This window comes from Cupressus sempervirens, chromosome 3, assembly GCF_028749045.1.
Source record: "Cupressus sempervirens isolate cs-2001-9-10 chromosome 3, ASM2874904v1, whole genome shotgun sequence".
NCBI lineage: Eukaryota > Viridiplantae > Streptophyta > Pinopsida > Cupressales > Cupressaceae > Cupressus > Cupressus sempervirens.
The window spans coordinates 1,092,509,838-1,092,529,554 of NC_143120.1; the positions used below are offsets into that span (position 1 = coordinate 1,092,509,838).

The 19,717-nt window shown below is 37.3% G+C and overlaps 1 protein-coding gene across 2 annotated transcripts in view; it reads right to left on the reverse strand.

Moving 5' to 3' along the window:
- The window catches only part of LOC149570583 (uncharacterized), a 194,387-nt gene that overhangs the window by 104,171 nt on the left and 70,499 nt on the right, over positions 1–19,717 (reverse strand). For both annotated transcript variants that reach the window (XM_089823166.1, XM_089823165.1), the window contains exons 4-5: positions 1,777–1,869; positions 1,536–1,607 (exon numbers count right to left, since the gene is read on the reverse strand). In XM_089823166.1, the coding sequence (XP_089679292.1) occupies positions 1,536–1,607; positions 1,777–1,869 (165 nt within the window). The remainder of the gene's footprint in view (positions 1–1,535; positions 1,608–1,776; positions 1,870–19,717) is intronic.

The following is a 19,717-nucleotide window of genomic DNA, read 5'->3' on the forward strand; positions in this document are numbered from 1 at the left end:
ATCTCACATACCAACATTACGGAAATCAATCTTATCTAGCCATTTATATGGAGGTTATACTAACCTCTCGCACTGGTACTATGAGATTTCATCAATCCATGCTTAGTCATTTATATAGAGATGATCACAATTCCTACACTAGAACTTAGCCATTCATATAGAGATGATCACAATTCCTACACTGGCATTTAGCCATTCATAGAGAGATGCTCACAATCCCTGCACTAGCACTGTGGGAGCTTGATCAATTACTATTTAATGTCCCAACCTATATGAAAAAAAACTGTGATTGTTAGTCTGAAATTAAAATGTGACTTTCAGGTTTAAAATATCCACAATTTTCAGGTTTACAAATTTGGTGCTTTTCCTGAAACAGACAGATTGATATTTCAAGAGAGAAAACACAACCTTTACAAGCCAAAACACCCACACTTTTTATTTCAAAATCACCCAAAAACCAAATCTGTACAATTCCAAACGGTAACCTTTTGATAAAAATTTCTGTCATCTGTGCAATTCGTTTGCCACAATCATGGAACTGGCACGCTTATCAATCCCAAGGGTTTGCAAATCCCTGCTCTGATATCAAAAAATAATTAAAAACACAATGATTTCTAAGATATTCTAATATTGAAGTAATGAGCAAACATCTCTCAAATTAAGAGATTATAAAGATCTATAAAGGATCATATCAACAACTATGAAAAGCAGAGGACAAGAATTTAACTGAAAGAATAAATGAATATTCCTAAAGTCTATCCTATAACTTAATTTGCCATTATGAACTAAATATTACAACATTATTTTAATATCTCCAAGGTGTTTCAAGCCAAGGCTTCATTATTGAATCCCCTAAGTTTTACCACTCAAGCTCGTCTCCTTGACAATTTTAGTTTCCATACCTTAATACAAGCCTGTGCCCATGTATTTATTCTAGATCTTTGTAGAGGCTTATTTATTGAACCGGAAAGTTATTGTATTATTATTCTCAACAAAATTCATCTTTTGCTTTGAATTTACCTCCTCAGCTCATCCCACTCAACCGCATTGTCCTTCTTCCTTTGAATTAATCTATTGTTCACGCATTAAATCCTACACCTTGTATTCATTTATTAATTTCGCAGATGAAGCTAATTTTTACTTGCTCATATTAGATTATTGTTTTAAACAGAATTTGTATGCTTCTGTGTTGACTTACTAAGTACTACAAACCTTTAAGCTATTCAAAAGGCATTAAAAACTAGAGGTATTCAGAAGTCATCTGATAGATTCAGTTTTCCTTAATCCTTTCACCTGTTATCCAGCACTTGACATGTCAAGAGTTTAAATCACAATGCTTATTCTCCTACTCAAAGCACTCAGCAAGTATTTCGACAATAATAGTTTAGCCAGGAGTTTCATATCCAGTAGTATTATCATGTTGCATGATGCAATAAAACTATTAGCTGTCAGAAAATAACACACAATACATCCATTTTCCTAGAGTCAAACTCCTATTTGGTATAAGATTCAATGGCAAAAAGAATTGATCTTGCCTTTAGGGCTTGACGATTCTTGAATTGTTCCATTAACAGTGATGTTTGTATTGTCTCCCTTTCATCTCTTAGCTTCAGAAAAACAAAACAGTAAGGGTGTGATCAGAGAGATAAAAAGCTGAAAAAATCAATATTATAGGCAAAACCTCATAAAGAGCACTTGAAAAGTAAATTTTCCGACGTAAGAGAGCATTTAGCATACATCCATAACAAACTAGCATATCATGGGATGACATGATACCTCTTTACATGTAATTTCCAAATGTAAAATTTCCTCAATGTAAGAGCCATGATAAAAAGACCCACTGCTGTCACTTATAGCATGATTATAAATCTGAACAAATATTAACAGTTTGCAAGTTAGTTATACAAACCCAAGATAAAAACATTGTCAAATAAAATGCATTTTTCGTACAACAAAAAAGTAAATGCTTCATCTTCGACAAAAGAAACAATGCACAAACTTCACAGATTTTTGTTATCTCAATATTAGTCAAACAAGCAAAAAAAGCAGGAGTGAAATTAAAATATAACATGATTTCAGCATCTTTTAACTCATGCTTTTCAAGTCTTCATGCCAACTTTGTCACAGTAGAAAAGTGTCAAAAGATTATATTGCTTTTTGAAATCACAAGACATAAGTGTCTATATAGAAATGACAATCTGTCAACTTCTTTGTTGTTTGCTAATCAACTACGTGTCAATACATTAGGTTGCCAACATTTGGCTCACTCCTATTCCAGCTTTCCTCTACAGTTTTATACCAAAAAATTACTCCCTAACTGTTGAAATAATTGTGAAACCCTTACAATAACAATCAACTGTAAACAACTGAGACTGGCCAATATGCTAAAGCATGTATTCATTACTATTTCACCAAGTCTGGAAGCAAGTTCTATTGCAATATGGAGTAATTGCAACAAAATTTGTGTATTAACAAAGTTGTAATGCAGAGACAAATTGAGAACCATCTTTTGTAAATTTTGTGAAATGAAGTCACTTGAAAAATTAAAAGGCTGGACATATATAATGTGTTTGTGTAATTACATTATATGATTCTGAATGAGGACCTTATTGGAGTGTCTTTGAAATATGTTATTCCTCATGCTTATGCTCTAATGTGTTTTTTATTGGTTGTTCTCTTTTAAAAGTCAACACGAGGTCAAACCAGTGGTTTAAGGGTATTTGAGCTCTTGATATGCCGATGGAAAATTGAAGTATTGTGGCAGCTTGAAGGTAATTTGAGATGGATGCTGTTATTTGTCTCCTGTATTCAACCCTTTGTTGTTGCATTCTGACAATGCTTCAAGTTACCTTCCAAAACAGTTGCTTTGCCCTCAAAAAAAGGCAAAGAGGTATATTTAAGGACATTTTTTCCTGTAACTTGCTCCCTCCATTAACACTTCATATTCATATTTTGCAGCAGTTCACACTTGTTTAAGCTTTGGATAAGCAGCAGTTTGGCCAATATTTTTCCTGTTCATCAGTAATTCCATGTTACAGTACTGAACACAATGGCTGACCTGAAACTGATGTGTATGATATTAAAACATTGTAATGGCTGTAATGATACTCAGAGCCATATTGAATACAGATGATAGCAAAGACGCGATCTATCAATGTCAATTTATCAAATAGAGTTACTCCAACACAACACAGCAATTATAGAATTGGCAATAAGTGCAATATCCTGAACTAAACTCATGATGTCACATCCTTGGGGTGACAAAGGTGGTATTAATATATTAAATGATGTCCACAACTCCAATTTCTCTTTTTATATACTCTATAAGTGTATTATTTCCCAAATTATGAAGTAGGTGAAATGTCAATATGTTAAGCCCAACAGGTGTCATATAGCCTCATCAATATCTGGTAGGACTTCAAAAGTGAGATCTTGTTCAGATTTATGAAAGTTATCTTCACATACTTATTTGATGTGAATTGGATCATTTGTCTATATGATGATTTGTACACCAATCAACTAGGCCTCAAGAGCTGAAGACGACATAGACATCAGCACAATATGGCAATCATCCACTAGACAAGACAGTAATTAACTGAATGATGCTGTTCCTTTACCAGCACCTCCAGGTACAGAAATTTGAGTAAACCAGGTTGACCAGCAGATGTTCAAGATGGAGTTACAACTGTCAGAAGCGAGCAAACAATGAAGTGAGACAGATTTACAACCACCAAACTAAATAATAACAATTCTCTGATGTAATATCCCCAAATCTGGTATTGCACCACTAATATTTCCTTCAATTTTGTGAAGTCTCTAAATGAACAAAATTGCAAAATATCAAGAGTTTGTCAGCATCAATCTACCTGAAAGCCTAGTATCACTATACAACCTAAAGAATTAAAGGAGGTCAATTCATAACAATGAGCCTTGAGGACATTGAAGTCAAAGCTAATAGATGAAGGCAGATATTACAAGAAAATTACAGTAAACTTAAGCCAATAATAAACAGTGATTCAAAAAGAGCATATCATGAGAATCAAGCAATACATGAGAAAGCATGTAAATATTCTGGCAGCAACCAAAAATAATAAAAATAGAAAAATAGCTGTTATGGTAAATCGATGTTGTATTAAACAAAGGAGATGAAAGCTCCTTATCTAGATTTACAAAGACGATGTTGACAATGAAACAATAGTGAACTAAAGATGAAAATAGGAACTACCTCCTAAACTAAAGACTAACTAAGATGACCATTAAAGAAACATTACAATATACTAATACCCTCCCTTAATGGTCATTGTCTAACTACCCTGCAGAAGACTGTACATGTCTAGTGGTCATAAATTCTTCAGAACATTTTGATGCTGTTGAGACCCTCCCCGGGTCTTCAAAATGTCAATGAGCAAGGGTAGCCAAAATCCATCCAGACAAAATAGGGAAGGCTGTCCCCTTCTTCAGAATGCTCTGCAACAAGAGACAAGAGTCCGCCACTGCGATGAGTCCACCATTAACCCTCCTAGAATCTATAAAACTTCTAACTAGAAATCATCACAAAACATCCAATCTGATGTTGAATAACAAACTTTTCCCTCCTTGTAGCCAGAGACATACCGAAAGCAATTGCCACAATTTTGAGGAAAAATCGGCAACCTTTCAATTTTTTGCAAAAGAGCATGACGCCTCAGAATAGACCACAAAAAGTCACCATTTTTGGGGGAAATATCGCCAAACCCAAGATCACAAATCATTGCTTCTTTTTTTCTGGAAAGAATGATAAAAACCGATACAAGAATCCCATGCAACTTTGGGAATTACATAATCAAAAAAAAAAGGGAAAATATTATGAAAATACATTAGAATTTTTTATTAAGGGAAAAAATTATGAAAACCTAACACAATTTTTTTAAGGGAAGAAATTATGAAAGCCCATCAAAATTTCTTTAAGTGAAAACATTATGAAAATCCATTAGAGAATCCTTCATGTGGCAAAACGCAAGACGCAAGACTTCACGTGGTAAGCAACATACGCAAGCAACATTTAACCCACAAAAAGCACGTGCAACAAACATGCAAGTACATGCAACCTTCGAAAATCAAAGACTTTAGCTCTAACCAAGAAATTGCCAATCAAAACCCTCGACTAGGCTTGTGATTTTAAGCAAACATCTTCGATTTCTTACAATACCTCCAACAATTTTTATCTTCAAAAATCAAAAATCAAATTTCTTGAAAAAAAATTCCAAATTAGAAGAGGCTTGAATCATTCTTTAAAAAACTCACCAAACTTTATGAAATTCCATAGACCCGCTCTGGTACCATGTTAACAGTAAATCGATGTTGTATTAACAAAGGAGATGAAAGCTCTGTGTATTTACAAATGTGATGTTTCTAAAAGAAACAATCGTGTACTAGACGACAATAGAAACTACCTAATAAACTAAAGATTAAGATAACCATTAAAGAAACATTACAATATTCTAATTATAGCAACTCTTAAGAAGATGACCCCTTATCAATATCTCCAAAACATGATGACAAAAGTACACAAAGACCAATAAATAGGCAACATATAGTAAATTGAAAAAGAATTAATCTACAGCAATTTGTTCTTGATATGAAAAGATCAAACATGCACGATGATTAAAAGTAACAATCAATTAAAATACTGATTATGGAATCTGATAATAAGGAATGCTTAAGGGCGTCTTAGTCAAGTAATAATATCAATGCCAATAATGACTAAGAAACAACCACCCTCAAATATAAATGTAGCAACTATGATAATGGGTTTATAATAGTATCAAGGGAAAACATCAATTATAAAAGATGGCAACAATGAAGTCTTCAACTGCAGCAAGGTCATCGATACATGAAGGAACAGTGATTCCAAATAGATTAATGCTAAGTGTTGACAACCACTATAGTCGAACACATGAAAGGGGAACAATAGTACAAAACAATCTATGAATGGGGAAATGGCAAAACATAACACTGCCATGCTGCCATTGACCAACTGCATATCATGGTCCAAATCATATCCAAGGTTGAACTCTTCCAGGCAAATCTGTGTACGTAGTCAATCCATTTGATCATTGAGACATGAATGAAACGATAATAAATAAGCACCTAAACTTATCAGGAATTATAGTTAAGACTTGTCAGCCACATATATCCCATTCCATACCCGAGATCGACTTTGGAAATTATGCATCAACCAGGGGTGGTAGATGTACAGATTATCCTAGGGATAAGATATTAATCACATGTTTAATCAATCGAAGATCAGACAGAACAATTAACAGCCAATGTTATGGTCAGAAATGTTATTAACCAATATCAGAAAGGTACATGGTTATCCTATGTGAAGATGCAACAAGTCAACTGATAAACTAAAAGGTGCGATAAGTATCATGAAGAGGAATAATTTAGAAGAGATGTATCTATTGAAAGATGAAGAGGTGCAATCCATTTGCAAGCTGTAACAACGCCATTAGTCACACTTCAACAGGGCATAGAAGATTATTTCTTTTGTATATTCAGCCTTTACAGATTATCAGATGGAGACAAGAAAGTCATTGAATAAAAGATAATATAAGAGGACATTATAATAGAGTTTATTTTGGTCCTAGATCATAGTATCAAAACCATAGGTCATTCATGTGGAGCAAGTTTCCCATAATTGACTTCTCCAGCTTTGGCATGAGTCTCCTAACCTTGAGTGTTTTGCTGAAACCTTCATTACCTGTTGCATTTCAGTCTGTTTTGGTGGGTAAATCATTTTATGCTATCGAACAAGGAATTCATATTGCGATAGCTTGTGAAGGTAATTTACAACATGTTAATCTGGTTTGATGCTTGTTAAGTCAAAGCAAGATGAAATCATTGGGCATGAGAAATGGCATAAAAATAAAGGATTAAAATAAGAAAATTGGTGTGTATTATAGGGATACCTGTATTCTATTTCCACAGCAAGGAAGAATTAAACATTGTTAATCGTGCAGAACTATATTGCTACTGTTGCGTGGAAATTCTGAGAATACAAGGATACCCATATCTGTGAGGCCAAGTATGGAAATTTCTTTAGGTTTCATTTTGTTGAGCAGTCTTAAGATAGCCGGAAGGGACCTTACCTGAGATTATTTGCTGGAAATTGCAACGAGAGATGACATTTTGCCATTAGTATTGATCCTTGGTTGTCAGAATCAGGCTTTAGCATGATTGGCTGTAGGAGTAATTATTAATCGCCTGGAGGATGACTTCTAATTTGCTGAATAAGGTTTATATGTGGATGCCTTCTTTTAAAGGCCAATAGTTAAGCCAGAGAACATAAATGACTAAGCATTCTCGGTAATTGTACAGTCCCTAGGTTGGGTGATAATCGTTGCATTGTGGTGGAGCAATGAGGTCACTGGCCGGTACTCAAGCCAGAGAACATCAATGACTAAGCATTCTCAGTAATTATACAGACCCCAGGTTGGGTGATAATCATTGCATTGCGGTGGAGCAATTGGGGTCACTGTGAAGATAAAAACCAGACTGAACACTTCATCACAATATTTCTTAAGTGACATTCTTGTTCTAAATTCTATATGTCTGTTGTCATTTAAACTTTAATCAAATTGGATAGTAAAATTGGAAACTATAGTAAAAATTACAATTCTTGAATACAAACTGACTGTTTGACGAAATTCCACAAAAAAAAGTTTAAAGTTGGCTCAAATCTTGAAGGAGGCATTACATCTGGCATGTATTTTCGGGAAGAAAATAGCAGGATGGATCACCTAACAGCAAACTTGTCCAGGATGATCATAAAGCTTTGAGCTCAGATCCAGCGAACTCAGATCAAACTTAGATTATCATTTGGTGCTTTTGAACAGACTTGTCCAGAAGAAGTATAAAACTAGTTTTTCATTGGATTGAGCTTCTTTTTTCCCTTTCAAGTAGAATTCAACTGAATAGTGACTAAAGCAGATTATTCGTTAATAAATAGCAATCAAGGATGACCTATTCATTAGTTTTCTGATTAATGAGTAGTAGAGAATTAATTAGAGAATCGGAATCGGCAAGGCCAAATTGAATAGCAAATCGGCCATGAATCGGAATCGAATCAACCACAAATCGGCAAATTTAAAAAACCCTTGAAATTTAGAGATTTTAACAATTTAAAACTTAATTTATGCACCCTTTATTGAATATAACTTAAACACACTATGAAATCATCAAATAGAAGCTAATATATATAAACATGGAACATAAATGATAAATCCATCACATATGTAACTACGTTAACACATAAAATGTAAACTGTCGCTGAAGTAAATAGAAATCATAGGATCATAATGAGTCAAATCATAGAATGTATGTAAGATGAAGATCCATAAGACATCAAATGATAAATGTATTTAAGATGAAAAAACAAGGCTCTAGCTCAAGCCTCATCATCATCCTCTCACTTTTCCGATTTTTCGCGATTCAAAAAGGTGATTTTGGCAATTTTTTTGCATGAATCGCATGAATTGGCGATTCATGCAATGAAATCGCTGATCTGGTTCACCGGCTCAAAAAAAATCAGGTACCATGAATCGAATCGCCAAACTAGTGATTCAAGCGATTCCATGGTGATTCTCATTAGCAATGAGAATCGCCATGGAACTTCTCATGTCAATGGAATCTAGACTTGCGTTATTCAATAAAATTGGTCCAAGTATAGAAATCTTTCCTCTCTCCACTTTCTAAGTTTTAATGTCTTCTGCCATATACATACATACATACATACATACATATATATATATATACATATATATATACATATTCTTTTATGGTATCAAAGGAGTACAACGAGAGGAGTTGGAGAGCAACTGTACAGTCAAATTCTCAAGAAGCAGACCTGCAGCAATATCACAAACCTAGAATACTTGTACAGGAAAAAACAAACTTTCAAGGCATTTTTGTGGGCTTTGAAGGCAAATCTATGCATTTTCTCTCTTAACTTCTGACATATTTTGCAAATACATAATACTCATCAATAGAGTGAGTTTTGAGGAGGAAGGCAATTTTCATGCAGAAAGGTGACACAAATATCTAGGACTTGTTAGGAAAGGTATTTAACCTTACTCCTAATGCTAAGAATATAAAAAATGCAGTTTGCAAATTATGAAACAAAAAAAAAAACAATTTCTAAGCTATAAAGTTCATTTCTGGCCAAGATAAATAATCAAGGTTATTAGGAACTTGGTTTAAAACATCAGCAAGTATTAAGCAAAATGAAAAAAAACCCTTGAAGATTAGAGATTTTTATGGATTTAAAACTGGTTTTATGCATCCTTATTGAATAAAGCTTAAAGACACCATATAGCATCATCAAATTGAAAGCTAATTTGATCAAATATATAAATATACATTGATAACACTTAATACGCTGACACATAACCAATATTATCAAACATAACATAGACATTTTATGCTTACTACATCATCCCCCCAAAAGGAAAAATCGTCTTCCAAATGACAAGTGTATGTACATCAAGTAATATCCAGGAAGACTAATGACAAGAGTATAGATAATGACTCGTACTGCAAAATCTCAAAGTTGTAGTGTACTTCAAATATAAAATGGGAGTTTGAGGGCAACTCTCCCACTGAAGTCAATGAGCAGCACCCTTTGCAGGGGGAGTCAAGGACGGCCCCCCCTATAGGCTTAAGCGGCAATGCTCCCATTGCCAACACTAAATTAGCACCATGAGAACCACATAAAACTCCATGACGTGCATCATTTTCTTAAATTTTTAAGATGCCAAAAACAATAATGATATAGCCCAACAATGGAATTTCTAGGCAGGACTTTTGCATCTCAAGTTGAACGGTTTAAGGGGAAATAAGTTCTAAAAACAGTTAAAAACAATGTCAGTCGAGACAGGAGGCTTCAACTCAAGGAGCCAGCCAAACTCACTGACTCAACGAGTCACATGAGTCGTAGGTATGACTCAACGAGACTGCCAACACCAAATTGGCACCATGAGAACCACATAAAACTCCATGACGTGCATCATTTTCTTGAATTTTTAAGATGCCAGAAACAATAACGATAAAGGCCAAAAAAGCAATATCTAGGCAAGACTTTTGCATCTCAAGTTGAATGGTTTAAGGGGAAATAAGTTCTAAAAATAGTTAAAAACAATGTCAATCGAGACAGGAGGCTTCGACTCAGGGAGCCAGCCCAACTCGCTAACTCAACAAGTCACATGAGTCATAGGGTATGACTTGGCGTGTCCCACAAGCCAACGGGTTTGACTCGACAAGTCATGCAAGTCAGAGGTTTTGACTCGATGACTCACAAATTAGGGTCATCCTTACCTATCGAGAATTGCTTAGCTTGGTGACCTAGATGACTCGCCTAACTTGTAGCTAGTCGGGGATACAAAACCATCCAATGTCACTTATACAGAACATGAGTTTTTTTTCGACATCTTTCTTTGATAGCAATAATGAATCCTTTTCCACATGGCTTATTAGAAATATGATTAAAGAAACTATTTTCTATTGAGAACATTTTTGTACAATTGCCAACAGCCCACAAGTGATGTTAGCAACACTAATGTTATTGTGCATTTTTTATTTTCTTTAAACAAATTTAATAGATTTCGCATTTTCCTCTAACATTTTGATGAAAACCTATTTCTAAAGCAATAGCAAATTATCTTTGCCTGTAATGGGTCCAGGAACTTACAGAGAAAACATTGTTTACCATACAGCATAAAAGGATACTTATCGCATGTAGTATAGTAAGATATAACATTGAACAGATACTTTATTCATATACGCAATATGCACTCCAATGTTTACAATATGATTATGATGATGTCTCAATAGTCCCTAGGGAAGATGTACATATACTTTATGCGAAAGGGTGACTCAACCGTCATGCGCCCTTTCAGATACAATTCTACCCGTCGGCTACAATATAGAATTTACTGACAACACATCCCCCCAAAAATAAAGTAGTCTATGGACGACAATTACAAAATTACCGAGACAAATTAACAAAATGGAATACATTAACTGTGACTAACTATAGCTGGATAGTTCTTTTTCCTTCACATCACATTCACATTCCTCCCGTGCCTACGCCAAACTGGTCTCCAAAACATGTTGCATATGTAGCCTCTGCTAACACAATACTATCTCCTTAGCCAATCTGACCTTGATAGCCATCTGTGTCGTGTTTTCTGCTTCCAACTCCTGGGTACGCTGAGCCAAGTGTCGCTCTACTGCCTCCAACTGGATGGTCAGCTCCTCCCGAGCTCTCTGTGCATCCACCAAGACAACCTCATGTCCAACACCTACTCCGAGTGCCTCAAAGCATAGCACCCCTCTCGAAAGGCTTGCTCCAGTGCTCTCTCCACCTCTGGCAGACAAACACTCCATGCCTGCAGTAGCTCCAAGTCTCATCCCTGGTCACACTTCCCAAGACTGTTAACTAAACTGACCAGGGGTCTAGGGGGCAACGCCTCCAGCGGGATCAAGGGGCCGACGGGGTCCTGGGGCACAGCCCCAAATGCGTTCCCTGTCACGGTACAGGGCAGGGTCGAGGGGCAACGCCCCCGCCACCAAGACCAAATTAGCACCCTCAAACCCACTCAAAAATCCTTGGCAACGACGCCAAATGTTTACCATACAAGGTAAAAAGATACTTATCACATGTAAGATATAACATAGAACAGATATGTTATTCATATACACAATATGCACTCCAATGCATACAATATGATTATGATGATGTCTCAATAGTTCCTACGGACGATGTACATATACTTTCCCGAAGGGGTGACTCAACCGTCACGTGCCCTTTCGAATACAATTCTACTCGTCGGCTACAATATAGAGTTTACTGACAACAAACATTAGTTTCCAACTGCTGTAGGAACATTAAATTCTAATAGAGAAATGCAGCCTATTGGTTATTTAAGCTAACCAAAACAAATTTAGAAACAGAAGACCCACAAAGAACATTTTTAATTCTGCATTGTGTGACAAAACAAATACAAGTAAACAATGCAAGTTTTGTTGAGGCATTCCATAACAAAAAAAAACTTGAAAAAAGAAAGACATCTCCTATGTTCTGATGTCTCTCTTCTCTAAACTTCCTTCTATGTCCCATTCGTTGATGTCTAATTCCCTTCCAAATGATGCCAAAAACCTTCGTTTCCCAGAGAAACTCATCTACCCATGTTCTCTCACTACTTTTATTTCTAATATCCTTAACTGCCAAGTGCTGCCAACAAGGATTTAAAGATGTATTTTGCAAGATGGGAAAACAAAACTACAAACGGAAACCAACAATGAGATGAAATAAGGTCAATGCCCCTACATTAGGCTCCCATTCAAAAAAAATGAATCATGAGTTGTGACTCTCAAGTTCATCAATGGAATGATCATAGTTGGATATCTCGCGTGCTGACAACCAACAGTCGTCCTCCAAAGGATGATTCTTCAATTTCATCAAATGCTCATAAAACCCTTTACCACGAGTATTCTTCAACAGTTGTTTAGCTAGAATGCATTCAATTTCCAACAGAGCTGATTTGGTCACTTGATGGTCCTAATCCATTTTCAACTCGAATGCTTATATTTCTTCATCTACAGCACCTTTCTATGGATATACATCAGCTACACTGAAGATAGGGGAAATGACCAATCACTAGAGGAAGGTCAATCTTGTAAACATCCACTAAAGTCTTTCGAAGAATCTTACAAGAACGTATTTTCTTCATTTTCAGTTTATTATATGCACCTATAGGAAATATTTCTTGTTGTTGGAAAAATCATTTGTATTGTCTAATTGTTGTTCATGTTAATCATGTCATTGGTAGTTAGTGTAGCCAAGGGGTGGGTAATTGTGGTTGCATTGGTTCACATCGCACTCCGTCGGAGACTATATGCACACTCTCTCAGATGGAAGAGGACATCATTGGCATCACTATTATTATTACGAAGTAATTGGTAAAATACTTAATATTAACAAAGATCGAGGGGTCAACATATACAAAGAATAAACAATATTTCCTTAGGAAACAATTGTAAGGAATAAAGCATTCTATTCTAGCTAATAGAAAACTAACAAATAAACTACAAGCGAACTAAATATTAGAAACATTCTTATATTTACAATAGACTACAAATAGATAGCCATTAAATAATAATAGATAATAATAGAAGCTATCTATTATCGGAATACCCTTCCTTAATGGTTAATCTATCCACAACACCAAGCTGTTCTCTGAATTTGACAAACTTATTAGGATCAAGAGGCTTGGTGAGAATGTCTGCTATCTGATCCATTGTAGGAACATACTGCAAGTCTATTGTCTTGTCTTCAATCAGTTGTCGGATGTAGTGAAACTGAACATCCACATGCTTGGCTTGTTCATTGAAGACTGGATTCTGTGTTAATTTGATAATGCCTTTGTTATCAACATTCAAAGTGGTCAGTCCTACTGGTGACATCTGCAGATCCCCATGCATCCGATGAAGCCAAATAGCTTTACAAGTTACCTTAACAATCCCTCTGTATTCAACCTCTGTTGAGGAGAGAGAAATTGTTTGTTGCTTCATACTGGTCCATGTGACATCACAGGATCCCAAACTGAACACATCTAGAAGTTGACTTTTTATCATTAACAGAGCCTGCCTAATATGAATTTGTGAACCCATTGAGTCTAGGATTAGAACTTCGACAGTAAAGAAGTCTGTTGATGCGAGTTTTGTGTCACTACATAACATATTAGTAATTGGATGCTTGATACAGAATATCAAATACACAATTCCTCTCTTGAAAAGTTATCTCTCATGGGACATGAGTATAACTCCAATGTTCCTTACACCGTTGGATACTCGCTCAGTTTTATCAATGTGATTTGCTGGTAATCACGTAGGCGGCCTTACGTTTTCTTGTTTGAGAAAAATTTGGATCTTGGTGAGAAAATGGAGATGGTGGTTCGGTGTGAATGCTAGATGATGTTGATGGCGTGATGATGGCAATGTAGGGTGAATGGCGATGGAAGGTGAGAATGCCGATGTTTTGGTTTACTTCTCTAACTAACCTCTTCTAAGCATGAAATTTGGTTGCTCAACTACTCCTACTCCTAAGAATGGAAGGTTAGCAGATGGACGGGGATCGAATCTAATGAAGGCTAACCAGCGGCCCTACCTCCATAGATGCAACGCTTCAAAGGAAAGTAAACTAGATCACCACACAAAGCCTCCCAACCAGCCGCTAGGATGCTAGTGGCCTAGTGTTGACCCCTATCAAACATCTACCAAAGCTACCATGCAACTATCCATTTTATTTTACTCTTACTCTAACAACTTGAAATGAAATTGCTTCAACTTGAAAAGAAAATTTAACTATGTGGAAGTATAAAGCATGCAATAACACCCAATGTTCTTAGTCAACATGCAATGAAAAAGAGAGCACTTTGGTATTATTTTCGCAACAATTTCTCCAACCCCTCCTCTTTACAAATGAGAGCCAATGGCCTTATATAGAGGTCCAAAATACAATGGACGGTAGAGATCAAAACAAGATCGACGATCCAGATTGGATCCAAAACCCTAATTAGGGTTGCCACCCCATCGGCCAATGAGAAGATGCCACCTCATCAATGGACCAATGAAAAAAGTGCAAAAGTGGCAACCAATAAGAAGGCACCAAAATGGTGGCCAATCAGAAACAAACACTTGTCCTATTCTAGAAGAAAGAGAAAGTTGCCACTTGGGCTTACATAAGATGATCTTCTAATATAATTCTTCCTTTTTCTTTTGTTCTTTTAGCTAAGGCAACGAACTTAGCTAGCCTTTCGTTAACTTCTTTCATAGGAGGACAAGGTGTGTGCTTCGCTCGGAGTTCTGCTGACTTTGCCACGCTGTTTGCTGCTTGTAGTATCCTTTCGTGATCCTTCTCATATTCCTTTGCAAACCCAATAAAAGCATTGAGTGAGGAAAGGGTGTTCAAATGTTTCCTTTTGACGGCAGCCTTTCCTAACTCATCCAATCTCGATCCAAATCCTGTCTCACTGACATCCTCCTCTCTAATACCCTCAAAATCAAGCGCCACCCCAACGTCGCTCATCATGGTCGAAATGGAAGTGTCGACGCTTGGGCCGTGTTGTGCAATCTCATCATGAATTTCTTCAAGTGTTCTGAATCTGGTAGTCAATGCGACATACCAAGATTCAACTATGCTCAATCCTCTCTCATCAACCAACCGGGCTCTTTCCAAATATGCCTCCGGTAGCCTCATGAACGCCTGCAGCCTAGGAATAACCAAATCCTTGATGGGAAGAAAATTCTTCCATTCCTCTTCAAATAATCTGAATTTGTTTCTAACAGTCACCAATGACTGGAATGTTGAGATGAAGGAGGGCGAGAAATCTCGCCCATCTTGGATTGTATCATAGATCCAACCCCTTACTTCATATAACTGAGCTGATACCTCTTTTGAATTGCTCCCGCTGTCTTGAGGAAGGGCTGCCTGATGCAGCTGTTGGATTGGCTGGCAATCTCTCCAATATTTGTTTTCGGCCTCCAACTTTACTATCCTTTCGTTTGCCTTCCTCAATCTTTCTCTGATTGATGCTATGCCTTCCTGAACCTCCTCACATTCCATATCATCTGTATTTCTTCCAAAATTATGTTCTACTATTTCGTACTCCCGGGCTGCGATCTCATCCGCTGCCTTATTGACTGTTGGTATAGCAATCTGAACCCTTCGGTGACCATCACTGTCGCTTTTGATTACCCTTGCCACCGTATTTGCCATCTGTTTTTGGTTCTCGCTATCATCCTTTTCTATTAGTCCTTGGATATCATCAACTGCGTGAGCCATTACCACCTCGCCTCTCGGCATAAGCATTTGCCTTAACCATAGTGGTGCAGTGCATTTCCCCAAATCCGGATTCGGTTCGACCAACAAAGCATCACCAACGGCCTTAGACGCCTGACTTATCTCTTCAATATCAATCGGCCCATCTTCTTCTCTACTAGTTTCTGCCATATTTCCTTGCTGGTTCTCCGAGAGAGGGGAGTACTCCGTACTTTCACTGTAGCCACTTGATTCCGAATCAGAGCTCACCTCCACTGCGGCCCCTTTTTCACTCGAATTGACCTCTTGGCTTCTAGCCTTAGTTATACTCTCCCTTGACGGCGCTGCCCGCTGTCTCTTGGCTGGAGGTTCCGAACGTTCTTGGCTTTTCTCTACCTCCAAAGCCCTCTTCTTGCTATTTCTAACTGTCTCCGATTGCCGACCACTTCCTTCACCCTTCTGTCCGATTGATTCTACTAGACCTTCCTTCGGTTTCATCATCTCATAAGTAAGGAGAACCTTTTGTCTTTGTAGCTTTCTCAACTTGGCATTATACCACGACTCGGTATGCAAATCTACTATCCTTGTGACTGCCTCCAAGGAAGGATCCTGATGATTGTCCCAATCCACTGGATTCAACTCTGTTCCAACTACTGTCTCATAGTCTTCTCTCAACACACTACGATCATCCTCCAATTGATCGGGAATATCAAGGCCTCTCCATCTGATATCTCTCATCATGTTCACCGACAATCTCGAGAAAGCTAGCTTTCTCACGTGAAAATCATCCTTTGCATTGGCCCAAAAGTCCTCTATAGTGGGAACATGCTTAAATTCGCTTCCATGAGATGCCTTGATAAGACCAACAGGGTCAAATCCTTGCCTTGCTCTGTACCATCCTAGATGATACCACTCCAATTCCTTTTCCGCAGCCTCAAAGGTGGCCCGATTTGGGCAACTATCATTGCCAATTATAATTGAGAAGGAAACGCCTGTTTTCCCCTCATTCCTCATTACTCTATCATAGTGCTCAAGCTGCCTAGCCAATTCCATCAAAACTACCTTGTCGGGCGGGTATCTTGGAAGCCTCTTGGGACAAACTGTACTTCCTGCCACTCTAATGTATGTGAATTGCGGGAATTGGATGAACCAACTCCCAAACTTCTTAATCCTTGCTTCTGCTTCTGATGAAAGTCTCTTAGCAGGCGCCCCTTGTAATACCCTTACTGTCTTCATGGCGAATGCATCGCAAAACATCTTGTAATCCTTGTTATTGTGCAAATGAAGCTGCGGATAGCATTCATGCACCAAATATTGCCCCGGCCCATTACCAATCTCTCCTAAGGCCCTAAGTCCCGGACTCTCATACAATCTAGCAATTAAGTAAAACAGATAGGATCCCATGTAGAATTGCCTTTGGTTTTGAACTGTTCTAAGTTGCAACTCTAAATTTTCACTTATTATCCTAGCCCAATCAAATTTTCCTTTTCCCTTTTCAATTTCATCAATGAAGAAGTACATCCAGTTTTCGGATTGCATAGCTTGAGCTAGGCCCATGATCCGGCTGAGAAGAACAATGAGATCGCCATATTCCGGCTTGAAATCTGCCACTGTAAGCCTTGTTGATTTGTTAACTCGTTTCCTTCCTTCGTGTATCCAATTCCGCTTTAGATGTGAGAAGTAGGCCTCTTGGTTACCTTGAAATGATTTGGCCGCCTGATCCACCATTACAACTGTCATGCCCTTGCTCTGGGGAATATTAAATGTCTCTTCAATTGCTTGTTCGCCAATGTTGGCCAACACTCTCTTCCCTTTGCCAAAAATGATGGATTTACTGTCTAGATCAAATCTGGATGCATACTCCATAATCAATTCCGGACAAGGCAAAGTAGGAGGAAAAGCTGCTGCATGTACAATTCCGCTCTTGTATATCCTCTTTGCCAAGGGGGATTGTCCTTCCTTTAGTCTGTCCCTCATCCGTATCATGTCCACTGTAGCGATATTAGTATCGGTTATTTTCTTCATTTTCGAGAAGAAGGAAGTTTTGGGCATCATATCCTCTTTGTCTTTCTTAGCGTTTGCCCGCTTGGGATTCTTACTTGCACTATCATCCTCCATGCTCGTCGCCCTATCACGGGATGGTAGAGTGGTGGACCAAAAGGCAAGAAGAACCAAGTAGTGCAATTCTTAGAAAAGAGCAAAAGAATGGATGTCAGCTTAAGCACTCCTTGCAACTCTAGATGATGACTTTCACCTTAACTAATAATCTTACAGCAACTTTTCGGAACCCGGGATATGACATCAAAGAATTACAAATCCCCTTTGCAAATTAGAAAACAAAGCCTCTAAGCTTATCCAACACTTGCCTTCTATGCAAAAATCAAACTTTCATATGTATCTCTTCTCCCAACAAAATTGCCCAAATCTGATATAAAAATTGCAGCCCCTCTAGAAAATCAGAATTTTGTCTTCCACAAATTTCGGCCCTCACAAAATTCGGCTCCCACAAAATTCGGCTAAGCATGAAAAAAAAAATCTGCCCTTCCACAAAATTCGCCCAAGCAAAGGAGCAAAATCTGTAAAATCTGCCACCTAGGGCACAAATCGCAGCCCACAAAGTGGAGCAAAAATCCCCAAAAACGCAGAAAATCTGGCCCTTAGACAAATCGCCCAACAATGGCAATGGAGAAATTGCCCAAAAATCGCCAAAAAACTGCCTTCCACCAATTTCGCCCAAGTCTGGAAATCTGCCTTTGCTTCAAATTCGCCCAAGCATGAGGAGCAAATGAATTGATGAAAATGAAATGGGAGGGGACTCCCTTTATAGCAGCTTTCACCTTCCTCCCAGGCTGGCCGACTTGGTCCTATAGAGGAAAAAAAACCAAAATTAAAGCTAAGTTAGTGGCCCACTTTAAATACTTTGCCAAAATTTTAATTTTCTAAAATGAAAACTGCACTTTTAATTTACTAATTAACCACAAATTACAAAACGAAATTGAATGGTGCCTTGGGGATGCTAAAAATTTCTATTTAATGAGGGTTTGCTAATTAATACATCCTTGAAGTTGAATTTTGGCTAACCAAAAGCCATTTCTTAATATTAATTTACCAATTTCATTAAATACCAAAAGCTTTCAAGGCAAATTTAATCTATTAAAGCCAATTTTTGCAATTTTCCTCTAAATCGATTTTGCTAAATAATTAAAATTTTATGACAAAAAATAAAATTGCCTCTAGAGTAAAAATCGATTTTGCAATTTAACTTCATCTTACAAAATTAAATTCTATTTCACCAAAAAAAAATAAGATTTTCCAAGAACCTAAGTCTAACGAAAAATTTCCTTATTTGAAAATCATTCAAATTTACAATTAAATCCAAATTTTCAAAAGAAATCGTCTAAGTACAAAATTCACAATCTTATCCTACCAAGTTGAAATCAATTTTGAACTTATTCGGCCTAAGGATAGAACTGATAGCTCTGGAAAATCAAGTTGAAACCGGGTGAAAAATACATCTAACCTTCTCCACTGGCCCTAAAGGCGATTAAAAAGGGGGTCCCCAAGATTTTGGGGCGATGTGTGAAAACCTCACAACAAAGTCAATAATCAGTAGTGCCCTTCACATAACCAAGCACACGCTTTGTTGTCATCGAATGATCAGCCTTGGGAGCTGTCATAAAGCGTGAGATGTAGTTGACTACGAAGTTGATATCAGGCCTAGTAGCAGAGAGCTAGATGAGGTTGCCTACTAGTTCCATGTATGTAATATCATCAACAGGAAGAGAATCAGACTTGACTGATAACTTGAGACCTTTCTCCATGGGTGTAGATGCAGGCTTGCAATCTTGCATACAG